Below are 25737 nucleotides of genomic sequence, written 5' to 3'. Positions count from 1 at the left end.
GTCAAGTCCGTTCATTCAAAAGTAGGACGGACTGTCTGTCGGATTGTCTGACGGACTTAGTTGGCCAGACAGTCCGCCTGTGTGTACGCGGCTTAAGACTGTTCAGATAGATACCTCATGGTCCCCAGCTGTGAGGGGCTAAGACTGTTCAGATAGATACCTCATGGTCCTCAGCTGTGAGGGTCTAAGACTGTTCAGATAGATACCTCACGGTCCCCGGCTGTGAGGGTCTAAGACTGTTCAGATAGATACCTCACGGTCCTCAGCTGTGAGGGGCTAAGACTGTTCAGATAGATACCTCATGGTCCTCAGCTGTGAGGGTCTAAGACTGTTCAGATAGTTACCTCACGGTCCCCGGCTGTGAGGGTCTAAGACTGTTCAGATAGATACCTCACAGTCCCCAGCTGTGAGGGGCTAAGACTGTTCAGATAGATACCTCATGGTCCTTAGCTGTGAGGGTCTAAGACTGTTCAGATAGATACCTCACGGTCCCCGGCTGTGAGGGTCTAAGACTGTTCAGATAGATACCTCACGGTCCCCGGCTGTGAGGGTCTAAGACTGTTCAGATAGATACCTCGCGGTCCTCAGCGGTGAGGGTCTAAGACTGTTCAGATAGATACCTCACGGTCCCCGGCTGTGATGGTCTAAGACTGTTCAGATAGATACCTCATGGTCCTCAGCTGTGAGGGTCTAAGACTGTTCAGATAGATACCTCACGGTCCTCGGCTGTGAGGGTCTAAGACTGTTCAGATAGATACCTCATGGGCCTCAGCTGTGAGGGTCTAAGACTGTTCAGATAGATACCTCATGGTCCTCAGCTGTGAGGGTCTAAGACTGTTCAGATAGATACCTCATGGTCCTCAGCTGTGAGGGTTGCTAGCAGTTTTAGAGTATCCCAAACCCCGAGTTCTACAAGGAATTCAGTACAAATAGACAATCCCCGAGAATGTTTATTGGAGCCGGAGTGAATGGACTGGTGCTTGGGTGACTGGCGGCCTCTGTACTGTATGAGAAAAAGAGGGGATTTTAGGACTTTGAAGGAGGCCACCTCCACAATGTCAACAACCTCATTTTAAAGTGGGAGTCCGCCGGGACTCCGCGTTTTTTTTTTTTTGTTTAAAAGCCAGCAGCTACAAATACTGCAGCTGCTGACTTTTAAAATAGTGACACTTACCTGTCCAGCGCGCCCGCGATGTCGGCACCCGAAGCCGATCTCTAGATCGGTACTCAGGTGCTGCCGCCGCCATCTTGGGTATGGGAATCAGGAAATGGAGCCTTTCGGCTTCATTTCCCGGTTCCCTACTGCGCATGCGCGAGTAGTGCTGCGCAATAAGGACGGTCCCCGCTGCCTCTGGGATCTGTGTGTTTCCCAGCAGGCAGCGGGGCACTTGCGGAAGGGGGCGGGCACTTGCGGAAAGGGGCGTAATCTACGCCCCTTTCCGCAGAGAGCTATCCCGGAAGTGGGTGCAGTTACCTGGATTTTCCAGGTAACTGCACCCCCCTCCCCCCTGAAAGGTGCCAATTGTGGCGCCGGAGGGGGGGAGGATTCCGATGAGCGGAAGGTCCATTTTAGGGTGGACCTCCGCTTTAAGTCCCAACTTTCCCGCTTCATTAATCTGTACTGTATGAGAAACAACCAGATATCATTTGTGGCTCCTGTGGGGGGAGCACTACACATCTATAAGGATATACAGTACATACACACACAGCACAAGGCCGTGTTTACACTATGAGACGTTTCTCTGGGATGCAGTTCCTCTGAGCTCCACAAGATGGTGATCTTCTCACTTATACCTAGACAGGAAGTCTCTATGGAAAACAGGAAGTGATGTCAGGAACAGGAAGGGCGCTCCTTGTGATAGGAGGTAGAGGTGACGTTGCTGATATCGGCAGCAGAGAAGGTAATAAGATCTTATTTTGTATTTTCTAACCCCCCGTCATGTCCGTCCTCTTCCTCCATAGTCACTGTGACGTCTTTTATCTCCAGCAGATGATGACACACATATATTATTATTATACAGGATTTATATAGAGCCAACAGTTTGCACAACATGAGGGCAGACAGTACAGATACAATACAATATAATTCAGGAGGAATCAGAGGGCCCTGATCCTTAGAGCTTACAATCTAAGAGGGAGGGTCAAGTGATTCAAAAGGCAATAACTATGGGGGATGGGCTGATGGAGAAAATAAAAGTCCAGTTAGGTGGGGGAGGGATAGGCTTTTCTGAAGAAAAAAGTTTTCAGAGATCGGCTAAAATTGGACAGAGTAGGAGATCATCGGACGGATTGGGGTATGGACCTCCATAGGATGGGAGGAGGTCTGGAAAAGTCCTGGAGATGAGCATTGGAGGAGGTGACATGGGAGGTAGAGAGCAGAAGGTCTTGGGAGAAATGAAGAGAACAATTAGGTTGGTATTGTGAGACGAGGTTAGAGATGTAGCTGGGGACCGAGTTATGGATGACTTTGGTGATGTTGTTGCTATATTGAATTTTGTTTGTTGAATGAGTGGAAGCCAGTGGAGGGATTGGTAGAGAGGGGTGGAGGACACTGAATGGAAGCCAGTGGAGGGATTGGTAGAGAGGGGTGGAGGACACTGAATGGAGCTCAGTGGAGGGATTGGTAGAGAGGGGTGGAGGACACTGAATGGAAGCCAGTGGAGGGATTGGCAGAAAGGGGTGGAGGACACTGAATGGAGACCAGTGGAGGGATTGGTAGAGAGGGGTGGAGGACACTGAATGGAGGCCAGTGGAGGGATTGGCTGAGAGGGGTGGAGGACACTGAATGGAAGCCAGTGGAGGGATTGGCAGAAAGGGGTGGAGGACACTGAATGGAGACCAGTGGAGGGATTGGTAGAGAGGGGTGGAGGACACTGAATGGAGGCCAGTGGAGGGATTGGCTGAGAGGGGTGGAAGACACTGAATGGAGCTCAGTGGAGGGATTGGCAGAGAGGGGTGGAGGACACTGAATGGAGGCCAGTGGAGGGATTGGCAGAGAGGGGTGGAGGACACTGAATGGAGACCAGTGGAGGGATTGGTAGAGAGGGGTGGAGGACACTGAATGGAGACCAGTGGAGGGATTGGTAGAGAGGGGTGCAGGACACTGAATGGAGGCCAGTGGAGGGATTGGCAGAGAGGGGTGGAGGACACTGAATGGAAGCCAGTGGAGGGATTGGTAGAGAGGGGTGGAGGACACTGATTGGAAGCCAGTGGAGGGATTGGCAGAGAGGGGTGGAGGGCACTGAATGGAGGCCAGTGGAGGGATTGGCAGAGAGGGGTGAAGGACACTGAATGGAGACCAGTAGAGGGATTGACAGAGAGGGGTGGAGGACACTGAATGGAGGCCAGTGGAGGGATTGGTAGAGAGGGGTGGAGGACACTGAATGGAAGCCAGTGGAGGGATTGGCAGAAAGGGGTGGAGGACACTGAATGGAGACCAGTGGAGGGATTGGTAGAGAGGGGTGGAGGACACTGAATGGAGGCCAGTGGAGGGATTGGCTGAGAGGGGTGGAGGACACTGAATGGAAGCCAGTGGAGGGATTGGCAGAAAGGGGTGGAGGACACTGAATGGAGACCAGTGGAGGGATTGGTAGAGAGGGGTGGAGGACACTGAATGGAGGCCAGTGGAGGGATTGGCTGAGAGGGGTGGAAGACACTGAATGGAGCTCAGTGGAGGGATTGGCAGAGAGGGGTGGAGGACACTGAATGGAGGCCAGTGGAGGGATTGGCAGAGAGGGGTGGAGGACACTGAATGGAGACCAGTGGAGGGATTGGTAGAGAGGGGTGGAGGACACTGAATGGAGACCAGTGGAGGGATTGGTAGAGAGGGGTGCAGGACACTGAATGGAGGCCAGTGGAGGGATTGGCAGAGAGGGGTGGAGGACACTGAATGGAAGCCAGTGGAGGGATTGGTAGAGAGGGGTGGAGGACACTGATTGGAAGCCAGTGGAGGGATTGGCAGAGAGGGGTGGAGGGCACTGAATGGAGGCCAGTGGAGGGATTGGCAGAGAGGGGTGAAGGACACTGAATGGAGACCAGTAGAGGGATTGACAGAGAGGGGTGGAGGACACTGAATGGAGGCCAGTGGAGGGATTGGTAGAGAGGGGTGGAGGACACTGAATGGAGACCAGTGGAGGGATTGTCAGAGAGGGGTGGAGGACACTGAATGGAGACCAGTGGAGGGATTGGCAGAGAGGGATGGAGGACACTGAATGGAAGCCAGTGGAGGGATTGGCAGAGAGGGGTGGAGGACACTGAATGGAGGCCAGTGGAGGGATTGGCAGAGAGGAGTGGAGGGCACTGAACGGAGGCCAGTGGAGGGATTGGTAGAGAGGGGTGGAGGACACTGAATGGAAGCCAGTGGAGGGATTGGCAGAGAGGGGTTGAGGGCACTGAACGGAGGCCAGTGGGGGGATTGGCAGAGAGGGGTGGAGGGCACTGAATGGAGACCAGTGTAGGGATTGGCAGAGGGGGGTGGAGGACACTGAATGGAAGCCAGTGGTGGGATTGGCAGAGAGGGGTGGAGGACACTGAATGGAGGCCAGTGGAGGGATTGGCAGAGAGGGGTGGAGGACACTGAATGGAGACCAGTGGAGGGATTGGCAGAGAGGGGTGGAGGACACTGAATGGAGGCCAGTGGAGGATTGGCAGAGGGGGGTAGTAGACATTGAACGGTTGATAAGGTGGACAAATCTCACAGCAGCATTTATGATGTACTGAAGGGGAGGAGCTTAATTTAAGGTAATCCAATGAGGAGGGAGTTGCAGTAGTCGAGGTCAGAGGTGACCAGGGAGTGGGTTGGCAGCTTTGTGGTGTCATTGGTTAGGAAGGGGTGTATATTGGAGATGTTGCGAAGCTTTGGACAGTGATTGGATGTGAGACCGAACTGAGATTTCAGAGTCCAGGATTACACCTAGCACCCTGGCATGGGGAGACGGGTTGATGGTTGTCCCATCGATCTTGACAGATAAGTCGGGGGAAGGGCACGTGGGGGAGGAAATATTATGAGCTCAGCTTTGGATAGATTGAGTTGGAGGAAGTGGTGTGACATCCAGACTGATATGTCTGTCAGTAAATTAGTGATGCGGTGAGGAGACTGATGGAGTTGAGGGGTAGAGAGATAGATTTGGGTGTAATCAGTGTAGAAATGGTATTGGAAGCCATGGAGGGTATCAGCTGACCCAGGGAGGAGGTGTAGAGGAGAATAGGAGAGGCCCAAGAACAGGCACAGAAGTCACCAAGAAAGGTTGATACCGGTCCAGGCCGATAGCACAGCACTTCTTAAAGAAACTGGAGAAAATATATAAATACAATGTGCCTCAAATGAGGAGAGTGACAGAAAGGGAGGTGGGTGAAGTACCTGAAAGATGCTATGTGGGGCTAGAAGGATTCCCACTCCACCTCCCTTCTGCCCACTGGGTCTGGGGGAGTGAGTCCAGAGAAGGCCATCATGGGAGAGGGAAGCAGGAGAAGCAGTGTCGGATTCATGAAGCCAGGTTTCAGTAACAGCAAGTAGTTAGTGATAAAGAGGTCATGGACAGAAGTGAGTTTGTTACAGACAGAGCAGGCGTTCCAAAGGGCACAAGAGAAGAGGAGGCTGGTTTGAGGATTTGCAGATGCTGCCAGAGGGCATGGGGGGATGGGAGATTTGGGCACAGTTAAATGATGGAGGTCCAGGGTTTGGGGTTTAATCTCCAGAGGTTAGGAGAAGCAGAAGGGTGGGGGAGGTAATATGGGAGTGTGATTTATATGAAGGGACATGCCTTAGAGTCCTGGAGGTTTTATTGGGTTTAGAATTATCAGGAGTTGGTGATGCAGGAATAGGGAGAGGACAGAAGTGAGGGGGATATATACAGGCTGTGGGGTGGAGAAGAGGGGGAGGGAAAGAGAGATTAAGGAGAGAGGAGAAAACTGTCGGAAGGATTGGTAGAAAGCACATGTTATAGAGAGGAAGGAGAGCTGAATGGGGAATATGATGTGTCCTGGCAAAGCCAAAAGACAATGTTCACCTTTCAGTTTAGGAGAGGAGGGACGCACCCGGGAGAAATGATTCTGTGTACAGAAACCTCACACAGCGCCCCCCACAGCTCCTCCTCCCAATGTCCCTCCAATCAGAGTTAGACAATCTTATGACATCACACTGACCTCACAGCTCCTCCTCCTAATATCCCTCTATCTGACTCTCTTTTTCTGATCCTCTTAGGATGTGGGCCGACCCCTGACCTCCTCACTTTCAAAGTAGGGCTGTTGGACCTCCATTGTATGTAATATCAGAAACCTCAACATGAAGTGGGGTTTAAATAAAGAGACCTGACCAGTGAGGTGAGGAGGATTCTGGGAATGTCATTTGATTTTACTATTTGTGTTCAGATCTAGAGTTTTCCTCCTGTGAAGTCTGGAGATCACATGACCATCACATTGCCTCCACCTCCCTCCCTGATAGAATAGAGAAATACAAAGAAGATTCTAGAAGTCACCAGAGAGATCATCGAGCTGCTGACAGGAGAGGAGAGCGGAGCCGGGAAGGACGTCATGATGGCCAATCAGCCGCCCCTCACATCACCGGGTAAGAGGAGACTTTATTGTAAAGGAGAGAGCAGTACGGAGACTCCACCTAGATCCCCCATCATCTGATAAACACATAGAAACAATGTATTCAGTCAGTGTGTGTGTTTCCTACAGATGGATCCAGTAATGGGAACCCACCAGAGAGATGTCCCCGTCCTCTGTATTCCCGGGATTCCACACAGGTCGTTATTAAAGAAGAGATAAAAGAAGAGGATGGAGAGATGGAGGCGTTTCCAAAAAGACACAAAGATCTGTACCAGGACACCATGGTTGAGTCATCCAGCTACAGAAACCCACCAGAGAGATGTCCCCGTCCTCTGTGTTCCTGGAATTCCACACAGGAAGGTCACAACTATGCACAAAGTGATCAGGTAGATGATTGACAATTATTGGTAGTTATGATTTATACACAAGTATGTTTGTTACAATGTTTTATCTTTATTTTCAGAGTGAAAATCTCAAAGATTATAATATTGTTGTAAAAGAAGAGTATAAAGAGGAGGATGAGGAGTATGGAGTGATGGAGGAGTTTTCAGAAGGACACAAGGATATGATGGAGACACCAAATTACCAGGAACCCACTAGAGAGATGTCCCCGTCCTCTGTATTCCCGGGATTCCACACAGGAAGATCACACTATCCCCCACCATCATCAGGTAGATGAGGGACAATTATTGGTAGTTATGATTTATACACAAGCATGGGTGTAGCATAAGGGGTTGCAGGGGTCACAATCGCAACCCTTCCCCTAGCTCCAGGGGGCCCCTGCAGCCTCCCTGTCATATTTTCATATCCTCCACAAAGTCCAACTCCGATCTGCCCTAGGGCCCCACAGCCACGCTCCAGTACCGGGCTTTCACTTTGCCTTCCACAGTCCACACCCCTCTGTTCCCATTGGCTGGGGAGAAGCTGTGAGCCATTTCCTGAATGGAGAGGAGCACGGGGTGAGAACAGCCCAGTATGGGGAAGTGTCTGTGCCGGGAACATGGAATGGTAACCAAGCTCAGTGAATTAGGAGGAGAGTGCCGTCCTGTAGCCACAATGGGACCGAAGTCACTGGTGAGGTAGGACCTCCTAGTCACCAGCTGGGATTCTCTGTACCCAACCACCCCCTCCCCCACCCGGGGATGTCCGCTTACCCCACTTTCCTGACAACTGGGGAAAAGTGACCAACCCCCAACACCTGCCAACACTGACAGAGAATCCTTAAGAGGTGCTGCAGGCTCCAGATTTTGGGTCACATGGCTTTGCCCTCCCAGATGTAAGTTGCGCCCCCCACAAGCCCCCTCCGTCCTCAATGCTGAGCTCCTTTTCCATTACAGCACTCTATACTGCTGCTCCTCCGCAGGGCTGAAATCACATTCCTTTACAACACAGCCGGTCAGCCACGATCTGCAACTACACCGCCGTCCCCACCAGAGAATCCCACAGGTCAGAAGAGCAACATAAAAGCCGGATACACCCTGTGAGGACTGACAGACTGTGTGTTGTGGGGGGGGAGTTGTCTACAGTGCCAGGATGGGAAAGGAGCTCTGCCAAGTGACCTACAAAGGGTGACCCCTGTCCTCTGATTCTCCGGCGATGATCCCCATCCTCTGATTCTCCGGCGATGATCCCCGTCCTCTGATTCTTCCTGGCGGTGATCCCCGTCCTCTGATTCTCCGGCAGTGATCGCCGTCCTCTGATTCTCCGGCGATGACCCCCATCCCCTGATTCTCCGGCGATGATCCCCGTCCTCTGATTCTCCGGCGGTGATCCCTGTCCTCTGATTCTTCGGCGGTGATCCCTGTCCTCTGATTCACCCTCTGTCCTCTGATTCTCCAGCGGTGATCCCCGTCCTCTGATTCTCCGGCGGTGATCCCCGTCCTCTGATTCTCCGGCGGTGATCCCCGTCCTCTGATTCTCCGGCGGTGATCCCCGTCCTCTGATTCTCCGGCGGTGATCCCCGTCCTCTGATTCTCCGGCGGTGATCGCCGTCCTCTGATTCTCCGGCGGTGATCGCCGTCCTCTGATTCTCCGGCGATGACCCCCATCCTCTGATTCCCCGGCGATGACCCCCATCCTCTGATTCCCCGGCGATGACCCCCGTCCTCTGATTCTCCGGCGGTGATCCCTGTCCTCTGATTCTCCGGCGGTGACCCCTGTCCTCTGATTCTCCGGCGGTGACCCCTGTCCTCTGATTCTCCGGCTGTGACCCCTGTCCTCTGATTCTCCGGCTGTGACCCCTGTCCTCTGATTCTCCGGCTGTGACCCCTGTCCTCTGATTCTCCGGCGGTGACCCCTGTCCTCTGATTCTCCGGCGGTGATCCCTGTCCTCTGATTCTTCGGCGGTGACCCCTGTCCTCTGATTGTTCGGCGGTGATCCCCGTCTTCTGATTCTCCGGTGGTGATCCCCGTCTTCTGATTCTCCGGTGGTGATCCCTGTCCTCTGATTCACCCCCGTCCTCTGATTCTCCGGCGGTGATCCCCGTCCTCTGATTCTCCGGCGGTGATCCCCGTCCTCTGATTCTCCGGCGGTGATCCCCATCCTCTGATTCTCCAGTGGTGATCCCTGTCCTCTGATTCACCCCCTATCCTCTGATTCTCCAGCGGTGATCTCCGTCCTCTGATTCTCCGGTGGTGATCCCCATCTTCTGATTCTCCGGCGGGGATCCCCGTCCTCTGATTCTCCGGCGGTGATCGCCGTCCTCTGATTCTCCGTTGGGGATCCCTGTCCTCTGATGTAAGGAGGAACCCCTTTAAACTCAAAACTCTTAAGCCACTTTCAGTATCTTGGCGTGCGGTGGGTGTATCTGCACACACGGTGAAAGTGGTGGGTAATAGTGGGGGAGATTCAACTTATGCATCAGAGCCCATAAGCTTCAAGCTATGCCTCTGCACACAAGTTGTTACAATGAATGTTTTATTGTATATTCAGAGTGGAAACCTCGGGGATGATAATATTGATGTCAAAGAAGAGTATAAAGAGGAGGATGAGGAGTATGGAGTGATGGAGGAGTTTTCAGAAGGACACAAGGATATGATGGAGCCACCAAATACCAGGAACCCACCAGAGAGATGTCCCCGTCCTCTGTATTCCCGGGATTCCACACAGGAAGGTCACACCATCCCCCACCATCATCAGGTAGATGAGGAACAATCACTGATAGTATCATTAGGATCTGTACATTATCTGCATTGTTACCATTGATGTCATTTTTATTATATATTCAGAGTGGAAACCTGAGAGATCCTAAAGTTGAGGTTAAAGAAGAGATAAAAGAGGAGGATGAGGAGTCACCCAGCTATAGAAACCCACCAGAGAGATGTCCCCGTCCTCTGTATTCCACACAGGAAGATCACACCATCCCTCACAGTTACAAGGTTGGTGGATTGGAGCATCTAGAACAGTGATTCTCAACCAGGGTTCCTCCAAAGTTTTCTAGGGGTTCCTTCAGCATTGGGCAATTTCTGCCTATCAGATAACTTCCCACTCACACCATTGATCTTTTTAGCTATCTGTATTCTTCCCAATGAGCCCACACTATTGTTTAATGAGTTGTAGATTTTCTAATTTTTAGCAGGGGTTCCCCCGAGACCAGAGAACTATTTCAAGGGTTCCTCTGTGTTGAAAAGGTTGAGAAAGGCTGATCTAGAACATGGACTTCTGGAGAGGATGTTTCTTTTTCTTTTTTTTTTTTTTTTTTTTTTTGTATGTGATGTCACAATAATAAATCTTCTATCTTACAGATGATATTCTCTCTCATTTTCTTGGTTTAGAGTGGAGATCCAATGGATATAGAATTTGAGGTGAAATCAGAAGAAGAAGAGAGGTATGTGAGGGATGATCAGCAGTCTATGGAGGAGGATGGAATAACGGGGACATTTATAGAGGAGGACACTCCTACAGAGATCAGCACAGGTGGGTCATTAACACTAAATCCATTCCTCCACCCATACTGCTCACTGATTGGTCCAGAGTAGGGCGGGGGCTGGGTGATATCAGCCTGTAATCCCCTGGTCACTTTCCTGAGCTGTGTTCCCCGTCCTGTATTCCTGGATTTCTCTCCGATAATCTTCCTTCTCTGTGCTGCCGACACAATTTATGTATCTAGACTGGATTTATGGAGATTCTGGCGATCAGCCAGCAGAAAAATTTTCACCATAGATGACCTAGACACCTGGGGTATGTGCCTTGGGTCTTCTGCCCCATGCCCGGGTCTAGCAAGATCTGACAACAATTCCCCCCGGGGTTACTTGCTCTGTTATTTGCTGGCTGTGCCGGGTGGAGGGATATGTCTGTATAGTCTCAGACCCAAGTCACTGAGTGCAGTCTCAGGAGATGGGAGGAGCGGTGTGGGACCTCTGCAACTTGTCTCATGTAATCATTTCATCCACCACTGATTACTGAACACCAATATTATGAGTCCTGACCTTTGTACTAAATAATTTATATTGCATGTTACATACTCCTGACCCCGGCACTATATTATCTTTGTAGTCAGAGTCTTCAAGCGGGGAAACGCGATGCTCCTAAGAACCAAGGCCTGAGGTGTGCCTTGGCCTAGCTGGTCAGTATGCCTGAGAAGAGGGCATACCCTGAATGTAAGAATAAGAACAAAATACTATGAGAATGTATAAAAATGGGGAACGGGTGGGTGGGAACCCAGAAAACCTACCGACACTGGCCCTGACAGAGGAGGAGGTTTAAATAGCCCTCTCAGGCTCCTCCTACAAATACAGGCTGGCCTGCGGCCAGCCTTCAACTTGTAGTCAGAGTCTTCAAGCGGGGAAACGCGATGCTCCTAAGAACCAAGGCCTGAGGTGTGCCTTGGCCTAGCTGGTCAGTATGCCTGAGAAGAGGGCAAAAGACACAAAATTTAGGTGAAGAAGGGAAGATAAAGAACCATCACGGATAAAGGTGTGCTCCCGGACGGCAGCAGTACGTATCCAGCAAGTAACTGGAAAGTGTTCGCAAAGGCAAAAGAACACACCGACTCCTGACTTGGCGATGAGAAGGAACCCCCTATCGAACCTGTGACACTACCCTAACTCAACTGAACATCCCCTGAAAGATTGAAATGAGCCAGATACCCGTGACACCTAGACCCGAGAATGAACTGCTTGTGAAATGAGAGGCTATGAGAGGGGAATGGAACAAGGCCTGGCCCGAGGAAAACCCCTGCAAAAGATCGCAAAATACCCCAATGCAACACCAGTGAAATAGCCCAGAGACATACCCCCCCCAAGAGGGTAAGTGGCAAAAGACCCCTAGCAGGAGTGTGAAAAGCTGGAAACCTGATGGATGTGACGGAGTAAGCGGATAAGGCCCATGCATCATGGCAATAATACTGTCAACCTGGAGAAACCATACCGGACGCAGGACCCAGGTCCCACGGATACGATCGGGTCACCCTACAGCCTGAACCCAACAGCTGGGACAGAATTCTGAACCAAGGAGGGCCAAACCCCCTTCCAGGGAATAGTCCCCATGGCATGCAACAGACATACCCAAGCCTCCCCTACTTGGAACAAGTTGGGGATCGGAAAAGACGACTGGACTGATGTCCCTAAGTGGAACTCCAGGCAATAAGTTCAACAAGATCACAGCCAAGAGTGGAATCCAAAACCATTGTGACATCTGCCCAACCTACCCCCCAAGGACCGACACAGGGACGTGGCTTAACAAACACCCTGAGAGAGACTATACAACCCTGGGCAGTAACCAGGGCCTCAACACAACAGGACATCAACTAAAGGAAACATATTTTTTTTTTTTTTTTTGACTGCTTCTGACCCAAGGGTGAGCCCAGTGGTGAAAAGACATCAGCACCAAACGACTAGCCCCCAACAATGGCCGGGCTGAAGGAAATGATAGCAAGCATGGATGATATCGGTAAGGATGCCAAGACGGCCCAACCTGAACATAAACTAGAGAAAAGACAGACAACCAGACATGAGAACAACAATACCCCCCTGCCTAACTAAGAATGAAACATGAGCAGAAAAGTCAAGACCACTGCACGTAAAAGAACCTGACGGCCGGACCCCCCCACCCAACATGTGAGTGGTAAGTGAGCCCGAGTAACCTGCAGTGCAGAGGCAGGTAATTAACTGAAAACTCAGGGCTAGTGTACCCACAGGCCGTGGTGGGTAGTCGTATGGATGTGGTGAATGAACATGCAACGTATGACGTATGGTATACGGGCGAGAAGATTGAGGACAACAATCAATTAATAAACGAAACCTCAGCCCGTATGGATCTATAGACGTGACAGATCCTGACATGTGAGCCCTAGCTACCTGACCCAGGAACAAAACATGACACAGACACGATGGGACATGACAATCAACAAGGACGAACGACTACCAGAGTATGCCCTGAGTCAACAACACCCCTCTGAGAAACTCTGAGACTGAACACCAAGTCTGAAATACCATGACAGGCATGCCGGCAGCAACACAGACAGAAAACGCTGAGACAGAAAACGCTGAGACAGAAAACGCTGAGACAGAAAACGCTGAGACAGAAAACGCTGAGACAGAAAATGACATGCCATGATGAAAAATACCATGACAGAAAACGCTGAAACTAACCGCTGAAGCAGACACGTAGTGACAGAAACAGAGGCATAACGCAATGACAGCAACAACCAAAACTGAAATGCTGAGGCATAAATGAAAGGCCGAAATCTTGGGCCAGAAATGCTATAACAGAAAAACTGCGACAGCGACGCAACAGCAAAAACCTGGCCAGAAATGCGAAGCCCGAAAACACGCTGAGACTGAATGCAAAGACAGAAATCCTGGTTCAGAACGCCATGACGTTCAGAATGCCATGACAACAGCAGTCCAGGGGCAGACAGAAGTCCAAGGGCAGAAAGCTACGACAGACATGCCGGGGCAGAACGCTATCACAGGCATCCAGGGGCTGAAACGCTATGCCAGACATGCCGGCCAGAACGCTATGACTGAAAGCTGGACAGACCGCTATGACAAAAATGCCGGACAGACCGCTGACAGGAGATGCTGCGCAGAACCCTGTGACGGAAATGCAGCGCCGAACGCTGTGACGGAAATGCAGCGCCGAACGCTGTGACGGAAATGCAGCGCCGAACGCTGTGACGGAAAAGCAGCGCCGAACGCTGTGACGGAAAAGCAGCGCCGAACGCTGTGACGGAAAAGCAGCGCCGAACGCTGTGACGGAAAAGCAGCGCAGAACGCTGTGACGGAAAAACAGCGCAGAACGCTGTGACGGAAAAGCAGCGCCGAACGCTGTGACGGAACGCTGCGACAGGAACGCCGTGACAGAAATGCTAGACTGAGCGCTGTGACAGAAATGTCACGTGGAGCTAAGGCGGGGGGTGGGGGAAACCCGCCACGTGGAGCTCAGGCGGGTGGGGAGACCCGCCACGTGGAGCTCAGGCGAGTGGGGAGACCCGCCACGAGGTGCTCAGGCGGGTGAGGAGACCCGCCACGTGGAGCTCAGGCGGGGGGGGGGGACCCACCACGTGGAGCTCAGGAGGCCAACCATGTGGAGCTCAGAGGGGGGGGGGGAGAGACCCAACACGTGGAGCTCAGGAGGCCCACCATGTGGAGCTCAGAGGGGGGGGGGAGAGACCCAACACGTGGAGCTCAGGAGGCCCACCATGTGGAGCTCAGAGGGGGGGGGGGGAGAGACCCAACACGTGGAGCTCAGGAGGCCCACCACGTGGAGCTCAGAGGGGGGGGGGGGACCCAACATGTGGAGCTCAGGAGGCCCACCACGTGGAGCTCGGGGGGGGGGGGAGACCCAACACGTGGAGCTCAGGAGGCCCACCACGTGGAGCTCAGGGGGGGGGGGGGGAGACCCAACACGTGGAGCTCAGGAGGCCCACCATGTGGAGCTCAGGAGTGTTATTAGATGTGTGAAATTGCTTCGGGTGCCCTTTGCACATTGTACTTTACAGTTTAGTCAGGAAAAAAAAAAAAAAAAAAAACATAAACATAAAACATAATTTGAATGAGCTGCAAAATTCTTTTGTGAATAAGTAATATTGACGAGTATCTGTAACCCATATTTTTTTTTTTTTTTGGATAGAGCAGTAAGGGACAGCTCAAATCTCAGATCATTTTGCGGTTCGTGAGATTAAAAATATTTCTCATGGAAACCATAATTATGGGTCAGAAAGTGAAGAAATACAACATGTACTGTTCTCACCAGAAGAAGAGCTGGAGGGGGAATCTTCCAATAAGGACACCTGGTGATAACTGATTAAATTAGAAATTTTCACTTACAGTATTTAAAGCTAAAACGCGATCACTACAAATGCACTTCATTTAGCAGGTAGTGTTATGATCATCGTACTGGAAAAATCCCTGTGCAGCTGCTGATTTAATACAGACAAACAACCACTGCTTAGCTGTTTAACCGACATGCCCTATCCACTGATTGTGGAAGAATAAGGGGAATAAAACTATTTTGTTGTAAGGGTTTGATCAATCCTCCGTACTCATGTATGTACTCCCATTCAGAGCCCCTGTCCCCTTTTACAGCAAAGTTGGAAATATTTCATTATTCAAGTGACTACAGGAATACATATAATGATTGCACCGGGTAAGGTATTAACAAACTTGTGATCCAGCTCAGCGTATGGAGCAGTGCATAATTCATATCCCCTTTGGTTTACCTGCACATAGTTCTAAAACTTTACTGCAGGAAAAAACGCCTATGTGAGGGGGGGGGGGGAGGGGGGAGCCAGCGCAGCCGAAAACCTCCCCCTTCCCCCGCCAGGAGAACCGACAGGTATACTGCAAATGTAAGGGGGGAGGGGGGGCCGGCGCGGCCGATTACCTCCCCCTCCCCCCGTCAGGAGAATCGGCGGAACGCAGCATATGTGGGGGGGGGAGGGGGAGACGGCGCGGCCGATAACCTCCCCCTCCCCCCGCGAGGAGAAACGGCGGGTGCTCCGTACCTGCGAGGGGAGAGGGGGAGCCGGCGGCGGCAGACTATCTCCACCTCCCCTCACCAGGAGAATCATATCCGAGACCCACCAGGCGTGCGGCTCCCTTGTGGGAATGATGCATGGAAAGCGGAGCTGGCGGGCGGCTCCCTCGTGGAGCTACATGCAAGGGGAGTAGGTGAAACAACCCCTTCCCCAATGAGAGGCGGAACATAACGGAAGGACGCCCCCCTCTCCCCCCGGCATGAGCACCAGGAGAAGGGGGCGGGCGGCACGCCAGCCAGAGCTGTGGGTGGTGAAGGGAGGAAGTAGGACGGACGGATGGATGGATGAACTGTCTCGTCCCCCCCATACCTGAACGCCGGGAGAAGCAACCGCCACCCCCCTCCCTGCTGGAACACATGGTTGAACACGGGGGGTGACGGCAGGTTGGCCTCCACAAGCTAGTGGACCCAGGGATGAGGGAGGGAGGCAGGCAGGCGACCGCCGCTCTGAAAAGACATGCTTCCACCCAGAAAACCTACCGACACTGGCCCTGACAGAGGAGGAGGTTTAAATAGCCCTCTCAGGCTCCTCCTACAAATACAGGCTGGCCTGCGGCCAGCCTTCAACATGTTGTACATTAGAGATGGACGAACTTCCAACGGGACGTTTTGCGCATTCGAACCGCGAACGTGACCAAAAGTTCACGAACCGCAAAGTTTGCGGCGGGCCCCATTGACTTTAACGGCAGGCGAACCTTAAAAACCTCCAGGTTATATTTTCAGCCACAAAATACTTACTAGCTGTGCACACATAGTCCCACCACATGGACACGGACATAACACATGTATGAAGTGAATCTGGGATCGACAACGACAAGCATTCTTTTTTTTTTTTATCTGTGAAATATTGACAATTCAGGACTCAGGAGCGCATGAAGGCCATGGAGGAGAGGAAAGGTCAGAGCAGGCTATGAAGAGGGTGCAGGAGATGATCACCAGCACTGTGATAGAGAGAGAGAGCACTGACACCAGCACTGTGATAGAGAGCACTGACACCAGCACTGTGATAGAGAGCACTGACACCAGCACTGTGATAGAGAGCACTGACACCAGCACCGTAATAGAGAGCACTGACACCAGCACCGTGATAGAGAGAGAGCACTGACACCAGCACCGTAATAGAGAGAGAGCACTGACACCAGCACCGTGATAGAGAGAGAGCACTGACACCAGCACCGTGATAGAGAGAGAGAGCACTGACACCAGCACCGTGATAGAGAGCGAGCACTGACACCAGCACCGTGATAGAGATCGAGCACTGACACCAGCACCGTGATAGAGAGAGAGAGCACTGACACCAGCACCGTGATAGAGAGAGAGCACTGACACCAGCACCGTGATAGAGAGAGAGCACTGACACCAGCACCGTGATACAGAGAGAGCACTGTCGCCAGCAATGTGATAGAGAGAGAGCACTGACACCAGCACCATGATAGAGAGCACTGTCGCCAGCACCGTGATAGAGAGCACTGACACCAGCACCGTAATAGAGAGAGAGCACTGACACCAGCACCATGATAGAGAGCGAGCACTGACACCAGCACCGTGATAGAGAGAGCACTGTCGTCAGCACCGTGATAGAGAGCGAGCACTGACACCAGCACCGTGATAGAGAGCGAGCACTGACACCAGCACCGTGATAGAGAGAGAGCACTGACACCAGCACCGTGATAGAGAGAGAGCACTGACACCAGCACCGTGATAGAGAGAGCACTGACACCAGCACCGTGATAGAGAGCACTGTCACCAGCACCGTGATAGAGAGCACTGTCACCAGCACCGTGATAGAGAGAGAGCACTGACACCAGCACCGCGATAGAGAGAGCACTGACACCAGCACCGCGATAGAGAGAGCACTGACACCAGCACCGTGACAGAGAGAGAGCACTGACACCAGCACCGTGACAGAGAGAGAGCACTGACACCAGCACCGTGACAGAGAGAGAGCACTGACACCAGCACCGTGATAGAGAGAGAGCACTGACACCAGCACCGTGATAGAGAGAGAGCACTGACACCAGCACCGTGATAGAGAGCACTGTCGCCAGCACTGTGATAGAGAGAGAGCACTGTCGCCAGCACTGTGATAGAGAGAGAGCACTGTCGCCAGCACCGTGATAGAGAGCACTGTCGCCAGCACCGTGATAGAGAGCACTGACACCAGCACCGTGATAGAGAGCACTGTCGTCAGCACCGTGATAGAGAGAGAGCACTGACACCAGCACCGTGATAGAGAGAGAGCACTGACACCAGCACCGTGATAGAGAGCACTGTTGCCAGCACCGTGATAGAGAGAGAGCACTGTCGCCAGCACCGTGATAGAGAGAGAGCACTGTCGCCAGCACCGTGATAGAGAGAGAGCACTGTCGCCAGCACCGTGATAGAGAGAGAGCACTGTCCCCAGCACCGTGATAGAGAGAGAGCACTGTCGCCAGCACCGTGATAGAGAGAGAGAGCACTGTCGCCAGCACCGTGATAGAGAGAGAGAGCACTGTCGCCAGCACCGTGATAGAGAGAGAGAGCACTGTCGCCAGCACCGTGATAGAGAGAGAGAGCACTGTCGCCAGCACCGTGATAGAGAGAGAGCACTGACGCCAGCACCGTGATAGAGAGAGAGAGAGCACTGACACCAGCACCGTGATAGAGAGAGAGAGCGCACTGACACCAGCACCGTGATAGAGAGAGAGCACTGACACCAGCACCGTGATAGAGAGAGAGAGCGCACTGACACCAGCACCGTGATAGAGAGAGCACTGACACCAGCACCGTGATAGAGAGAGAGAGAGCACTGTCACCAGCACCGTGATAGAGAGCACTGTCACCAGCACCGTGATAGAGAGCACTGTCACCAGCACCGTGATAGAGAGCACTGTCACCAGCACCGTGATAGAGAGCACTGTCACCAGCACCGTGATAGAGAGCACTGTCACCAGCACCGTGATAGAGAGAGAGAGAGCACTGACACCAGCACCGTGATAGAGAGCACTGTCACCAGCACCGTGATAGAGAGCACTGTCACCAGCACCGTGATAGAGAGCACTGTCACCAGCACCGTGATAGAGAGCACTGTCACCAGCACCGTGATAGAGAGCACTGTCACCAGCACCGTGATAGAGAGCACTGTCACCAGCACCGTGATAGAGAGAGAGCACTGACACCAGCACCGTGACACAGAGAGAGCACTGACACCAGCACCGTGACAGAGAGAGAGCACTGACACCAGCACCGTGACAGAGAGAGAGCACTGACACCAGCACCGTGACAGAGAGAGAGCACTGACACCAGCACCGTGATAGAGAGAGAGCACTGACACCAGCACCGTGATAGAGAGAGAGCACTGTCGCCAGCACCGTGATAGAGAGAGAGCACTGTCGCCAGCACCGTGATAGAGAGAGAGCACTGTCGCCAGCACCGTGATAGAGAGAGAGCACTGTCGCCAGCACCGTGATAGTGAGAGAGCACTGTCGCCAGCACCGTGATAGAGAGAGAGCACTGTCGCCAGCACCGTGATAGAGAGAGAGCACTGTCGCCAGCACCGTGATAGAGAGAGAGCACTGTCGCCAGCACCGTGATAGAGAGAGAGAGCACTGTCGCCAGCACCGTGATAGAGAGAGAGAGCACTGTCGCCAGCACCGTGATAGAGAGAGAGAGCACTGTCGCCAGCACCGTGATAGAGAGAGAGAGAGAGAGCACTGACACCAGCACCGTGATAGAGAGAGAGAGAGCACTGACACCAGCACCGTGATAGAGAGAGAGAGAGCACTGACACCAGCACCGTGATAGAGAGAGAGAGAGAGCACTGACACCAGCACCGTGATAGAGAGAGAGAGAGAGCACTGACACCAGCACCGTGATAGAGAGAGAGAGAGAGCACTGACACCAGCACCGTGATAGAGAGCACTGTCACCAGCACCGTGATAGAGAGCACTGTCACCAGCACCGTGATAGAGAGCACTGTCACCAGCACCGTGATAGAGAGCACTGTCACCAGCACCGTGATAGAGAGAGAGCACTGACACCAGCACCGTGATAGAGAGAGAGAGAGCACTGACACCAGCACCGTGATAGAGAGAGAGAGCACTGTCACCAGCACCGTGATAGAGAGCACTGTCACCAGCACCGTGATAGAGAGCACTGTCACCAGCACCGTGATAGAGAGCACTGTCACCAGCACCGTGATAGAGAGCACTGACACCAGCACCGTGATAGAGAGAGAGTGCACTGACACCAGCACCGTGATAGAGAGAGAGTGCACTGACACCAGCACCGTGATAGAGAGAGAGTGCACTGACACCAGCACCGGGATAGAGAGAGAGTGCACTGAAACCAGCACCGTGATAGAGAGAGAGCACTGACACCAGCACCGTGATAGAGAGAGAGCACTGACACCAGCACCGTGATAGAGAGAGAGCACTGACACCAGCACCGTGATAGAGAGAGAGCACTGACACCAGCACCGTGATAGAGAGAGAGCACTGACACCAGCACCGTGATAGAGAGAGAGCACTGACACCAGCACCGTGATAGAGAGCACTGTCGCCAGCACTGTGATAGAGAGAGAGCACTGTCGCCAGCACCATGATAGAGAGCACTGTCGCCAGCACCGTGATAGAGAGCACTGTCGCCAGCACCGTGATAGAGAGCACTGACACCAGCACCGTGATAGAGAGAGAGCACTGACACCAGCACCGTGATAGAGAGAGAGCACTGACACCAGCACCGTGATAGAGAGCACTGTCACCAGCACCGTGATAGAGAGAGAGCACTGACACCAGCACCGTGATAGAGAGAGAGAGAGCACTGACACCAGCACCGTGATAGAGAGAGAGAGAGCACTGACACCAGCACCGTGATAGAGAGAGAGAGCGCACTGACACCAGCACCGTGATAGAGAGAGCACTGACACCAGCACCGTGATAGAGAGAGAGAGAGCACTGACACCAGCACCGTGATAGAGAGCACTGTCACCAGCACCGTGATAGAGAGCACTGTCACCAGCACCGTGATAGAGAGCACTGTCACCAGCACCGTGATAGAGAGCACTGTCACCAGCACCGTGATAGAGAGAGAGCACTGACACCAGCACCGTGACAGAGAGAGAGCACTGACACCAGCACCGTGACACAGAGAGAGCACTGACACCAGCACCGTGACAGAGAGAGAGCACTGACACCAGCACCGTGACAGAGAGAGAGCACTGACACCAGCACCGTGACAGAGAGAGAGCACTGACACCAGCACCGTGACAGAGAGAGAGCACTGTCGCCAGCACCGTGATAGAGAGAGAGCACTGTCGCCAGCACCGTGATAGAGAGAGAGCACTGACACCAGCACCGTGACAGAGAGAGAGCACTGACACCAGCACCGTGACAGAGAGAGAGCACTGACACCAGCACCGTGACAGAGAGAGAGCACTGACACCAGCACCGTGACAGAGAGAGAGCACTGACACCAGCACCGTGACAGAGAGAGAGCACTGACACCAGCACCGTGACAGAGAGAGAGCACTGACACCAGCACCGTGACAGAGAGAGAGCACTGACACCAGCACCGTGACAGAGAGAGAGCACTGACACCAGCACCGTGACAGAGAGAGAGCACTGACACCAGCACCGTGACAGAGAGAGAGCACTGACACCAGCACCGTGATAGAGAGAGAGCACTGACACCAGCACCGTGATAGAGAGCACTGACACCAGCACCGTGATAGAGGGCACTGACACCAGCACCGTGATAGAGAGCACTGACACCAGCACCGTGATAGAGAGAGAGCACTGTCGCCAGCACCATGATAGAGAGCACTGTCGCCAGCACCGTGATAGAGAGAGAGCACTGACACCAGCACCGTGATAGAGAGAGAGCACTGACACCAGCACCGTGATAGAGAGCACTGTCGCCAGCACCGTGATAGAGAGCACTGTCGCCAGCACCGTGATAGAGAAAGAGCACTGTCGTCAGCACCGTGATAGAGAGAGAGCACTGTCGCCAGCACCGTGATAGAGAGAGAGCACTGCCGCCAGCACCGTGATAGAGAGAGAGCACTGCCGCCAGCACCGTGATAGAGAGAGAGCACTGTCGCCAGCACCGTGATAGAGAGCACTGTCGCCAGCACCGTGATAGAGAGCACTGTCGCCAGCACCGTGATAGAGAGCACTGTCGCCAGCACCGTGATAGAGAGAGAGAGCACTGACACCAGCACCGTGATAGAGAGAGAGAGCACTGACACCAGCACCGTGATAGAGAGAGAGAGCACTGACACCAGCACCGTGATAGAGAGAGAGAGAGCACTGACACCAGCACCGTGATAGAGAGAGAGAGCACTGTCACCAGCACCGTGATAGAGAGCACTGTCACCAGCACCGTGATAGAGAGCACTGTCACCAGCACCGTGATAGAGAGCACTGTCACCAGCACCGTGATAGAGAGCACTGTCACCAGCACCGTGATAGAGAGCACTGTCACCAGCACCGTGATAGAGAGCACTGTCACCAGCACCGTGATAGAGAGCACTGTCACCAGCACCGTGATAGAGAGAGAGCACTGACACCAGCACCGTGATGGAGAGAGAGTGCACTGACACCATCACCGTGATAGAGAGAGAGCACTGACACCAGCACCGAGATAGAGAGAGAGCACTGACAGCAGGCACAGCAGGAACCAATCAGCTGATGTCTAGTAATAATCTTTGTATTTCTATTTTAGTAGATGGACGGGAGATGAGGAAAACCTCAGAGGATTGTCTCACTTTGTCTCCAGACTGTAAAGTAGAAGATGAGGACATCACACAGTATAGTCCAGGAGAAAACCCGACTACCTCAAATGTCCATCCGGCACCACACAGTGTAGATGGACCATCGTATTCCTCTTATCCCGAGGAACCTCAGACTGTGCGGGACGGTGCCGGACCATCATATTCCTCTTATCCTGAGGAACCTCAGACTGTGCGGGACGGTGCCGGACCATCGTATTCCTCTTATCCCGAGGAACCTCAGACTGTGCGGGACGGTGCCGGACCATCGTATTCCTCTTATCCCGAGGAACCTCAGACTGTGCGGGACGGTGCCGGACCATCGTATTCCTCTTATCCCGAGGAACCTCAGACTGTGAGGGACGGTGCCGGACCATCGTATTCCTCTTATCCCGAGGAACCTCAGACTGTGCGGGACGGTGCCGGACCATCGTATTCCTCTTATCCTGAGGAACCTCAGACTGTGCGGGACGGTGCCGGACCATCGTATTCCTCTTATCCTGAGGAACCTCAGACTGTGCGGGACGGTGCCGGACCATCATATTCCTCTTATCCCGAGGAACCTCAGACTGTGCGGGACGGTGCCGGACCATCGTATTCCTCTTATCCCGAGGAACCTCAGACTGTGCGGGACGGTGCTATTCATCCAAAAGATAAGAAGTTTTCCTGTACTGAGTGCGAGAAGTGTTTCTATTCTAGATCCAAACTTAATCTACATAAAAGAACTCACACAGGTGAGAAGCCATATCCCTGTCCTGAGTGCGGGAAATGTTTTGCAGTGAAGTCCAATCTTTCTGATCATCAGAAATTGCACACGGGGGTAAAGCCGTATTGCTGTCTTGAGTGCGGAAAATGTTTTTCACAGAAGTCCGGTCTTTCCTATCATCAGAGATTGCACACGGGGGAAAAGCCGTATTGCTGTCCTGAGTGCGGGAAATGCTTTTTACGAAACTCCCATCTTTCCCGTCATCAAAAATTGCACACGGGGGAAAAGCCGTATTCCTGTCCTGAGTGCGGGAAATGTTTTTTACAAAAGTCCCATCTTTCCCATCATCAGAAATTGCACAAGGGGGAAAAGCCGTATTCCTGTCCTGAGTGCGGGAAATGTTTTTCACAAAAGTCCGGTCTTTCCAATCATCAGAAATTGCACACGGGGGAGAAGCCTTATTCCTGTCCTGAGTGCGGGAAATGTTTTTCACATAACTCCAGTCTTTACCATCATCGGAAATTGCACACAGGGGAAAAGCCGTATTGCTGTCCCGAGTGTGGGAAATGTTTTTCACACAAGTCCTATCTTTCCAATCATCAGAAATTGCACACGGGGGAGAAGCCGTATTCCTGCCCTGAGTGCGGGAAATGTTTTTCACAGAAGTCCCATTTTTCCTACCATCAGAGGTTTCACACGGGGGAGAAGCCATATCCCTGCCCTGAGTGTGGAAAATGTTTTCAAGAGAAGTCCATTCTTTACCATCATCAGAGGTCTCACACGGGGGAGAAGCCATATTCCTGCCCTGAGTGTGGGAAATGTTTTTCACAGAAGTACAATCTTTCCTGTCATCAGAGATCGCACACGGGGGAAAAGCCGTATTCCTGTCCTGAGTGCGGGAAATGTTTTTCAGAGAAGTCCCATCTTTCCAGACATCTGAGATCTCACACAGGGGAAAAGCCATATTCCTGTCCTGAGTGTGGGAAATGTTTTTCAATCAAGTCCAATCTTTCCACACATCAGAGATCTCACTCGAGGGAGAAGCCACCTTCCTGTCCTGAGTGATGGAAATGTTCCTCGCTGAAGTCCTGTCTTCCTGTACATCAGGGGTCCCACACATCCCTCGAGGTGTATTAGTGAGTGCGGGAAATGTCTTGTGTATGAATGTTGCTGGACATGTGGGGAAGAAGCACCCCCTGATATACACCTCAGATATACTCCATGGCTGATCTTCATCATGGAAGAAACAGTTGATAAGGAGATCAGAGATCACCAAAGACATGGATGAAGTGTTGTACCGTGTCGGCCATTGATAGCAGGAGAAAAATAAAAATGGAGTCCTTACCTCTCATTGGCTGAGTACATTTTGTGGTGTAAACTCTTCTAAGAGGTCTGTTTTCTCAAGTCGTCCTTTGGGACGAAACGCGTTAACCCCACCACTTAATAGGTGGTCCTTTAGGCCTTTTAAAATAAAAATGGAGTCCTTACCTCTCATTGGCTGAGTGCATTTTGTGGGGGAAGATTTCACAAACACTTACAGGTCTGTTTCTATAAAACCTTTTGTAGAATGAATGTGTAAAGGAAATGTGTGAGTTGTGTATAGAATTGTATTGTATTTTGTATGTATTGCACACGGCACTAATAATGTTTTCATTACATGTTTTGCATTCAATTCCACTCCTGATTAGAATTAGCCCGCCTATGTTACGCCCCTTGTATTAGAATTAGCCTGCCTATGTTACCCCCCTTGTATTAGAATTAGCCTGCCTATGTTACGCCCCTTGTATTAGAATTATCCTGCCTATGTTACGCCCCTTGTATTAGAATTAGCCTGCCTATGTTACGCCCCTTGTATTAGAATTAGCCTGCCTATGTTACGCCCCTTGTATTAGAATTAGCCTGCCTATGTTACGCCCCTTGTTACCATAAAAGTACAATTGTAATATTAATGTGACAGCTACGTAATCATGTGTATAAAAACCTTCAATTGTGTCATAATAAAACAGAAGAGTTATTTGGGAAGATGCGGAGCGTATCTTTTGTGTCTGTTCCCCACTGCAGTAGTTATTTATTTGGAACCGCTAATCAATATGAGGAGAGGAGTCGCCTAGAAAATAAAATTCCAGAACAAATGTGACGTGTATTCCCTGTGACCAGTATTGGTCATATTTTATTTCAGTGATTTCCTATGGTCATCGGCTCCATCTAGTGGCAATAATGTGGCACTGCAGTATTAATACCGCATTATTGCCCCATAATTGAGATGACGGTCATAGGAAATTGCTGTGATAATGGAAATACGGGCAGAATTTGGCACAGCTGGGCGAATGCTTGTCACATTAAAGGACATAAGATAATGAAACCAGCAATATTATACCAACCATTCATGTAATACAGAGAAAAGTGCATTTGGCTATTGCTGCCGTACAATCAATCAGCTTATGAGTTTGGGTATCACCACTTCCTATTTCCATGTTTTGTATACAAAATTGTTTTTAATTGCCCCATGTGGGATTTTTTTATTCGTGTTTCAATAAATCATACTTTTTTATTCTATATTGTTATGTTTGGTTGCCTCCTCCTCAGATAGTCCCCCAGACCTCACCACTGTTCCTCAGACCCTCTCTAGACCTCCATTTTCCTCCTCAATCTCCTCCTCGACCTCGTCTTCAGACCCCCACCAGACTTCCTCGCTCCTCCTCAGACCCCCTCCTGTCCTCCTCCCACCCCCTTCCTCTTCAGATCACCCCA

The 25737-nt window shown here is 51.9% G+C and overlaps 4 protein-coding genes across 7 annotated transcripts in view; 3 read left to right on the top strand and 1 right to left on the bottom strand.

Moving 5' to 3' along the window:
* The window catches only part of LOC143955908 (uncharacterized), an 865587-nt gene that overhangs the window by 260160 nt on the left and 579690 nt on the right, over window positions 1–25737 (bottom strand). The gene's annotated exons all lie outside the window — the stretch shown is intronic.
* The window catches only part of LOC143956093 (uncharacterized), a 52152-nt gene that overhangs the window by 7191 nt on the left and 19224 nt on the right, over window positions 1–25737 (top strand). The window contains exons 1-2 of one of the 4 annotated variants that reach the window (XM_077466224.1): window positions 22047–24040; window positions 25144–25148. In XM_077466224.1, the coding sequence (XP_077322350.1) occupies window positions 22201–24040; window positions 25144–25148 (1845 nt within the window). In that variant the 5' untranslated portion in view covers window positions 22047–22200. Of the gene's footprint in view, window positions 1–22045; window positions 24041–25143; window positions 25149–25737 lie in introns of those variants that run through there. The other 3 variants (XM_077466225.1, XM_077466223.1, XM_077466226.1) reach the window with 3 other exon arrangements.
* On the top strand, window positions 1811–9692 carry LOC143956047 (uncharacterized). The gene is made up of 4 exons (XM_077466177.1): window positions 1811–1901; window positions 6370–6938; window positions 7016–7223; window positions 9485–9692. The coding sequence occupies exons 2-4, from the start codon at window positions 6789–6791 to the stop codon at window positions 9502–9504; spliced, it is 378 nt and encodes a 125-aa protein (XP_077322303.1). The 5' UTR covers window positions 1811–1901; window positions 6370–6788; the 3' UTR covers window positions 9505–9692.
* LOC143956049 (uncharacterized) lies at window positions 9702–10691 on the top strand. The gene is made up of 2 exons (XM_077466179.1): window positions 9702–9930; window positions 10327–10691. The coding sequence occupies exons 1-2, from the start codon at window positions 9757–9759 to the stop codon at window positions 10528–10530; spliced, it is 378 nt and encodes a 125-aa protein (XP_077322305.1). The 5' UTR covers window positions 9702–9756; the 3' UTR covers window positions 10531–10691.

This window comes from Lithobates pipiens, unplaced genomic scaffold (assembly GCF_037356315.1).
Source record: "Lithobates pipiens isolate NorthernLeopardFrog02 unplaced genomic scaffold, aLitPip1_a1.2 Scaffold_35, whole genome shotgun sequence".
NCBI lineage: Eukaryota > Metazoa > Chordata > Amphibia > Anura > Ranidae > Lithobates > Lithobates pipiens.
Note: the sequence above shows the minus strand (reverse complement) of the source record. Positions and strands in the feature narration are given on the sequence as shown.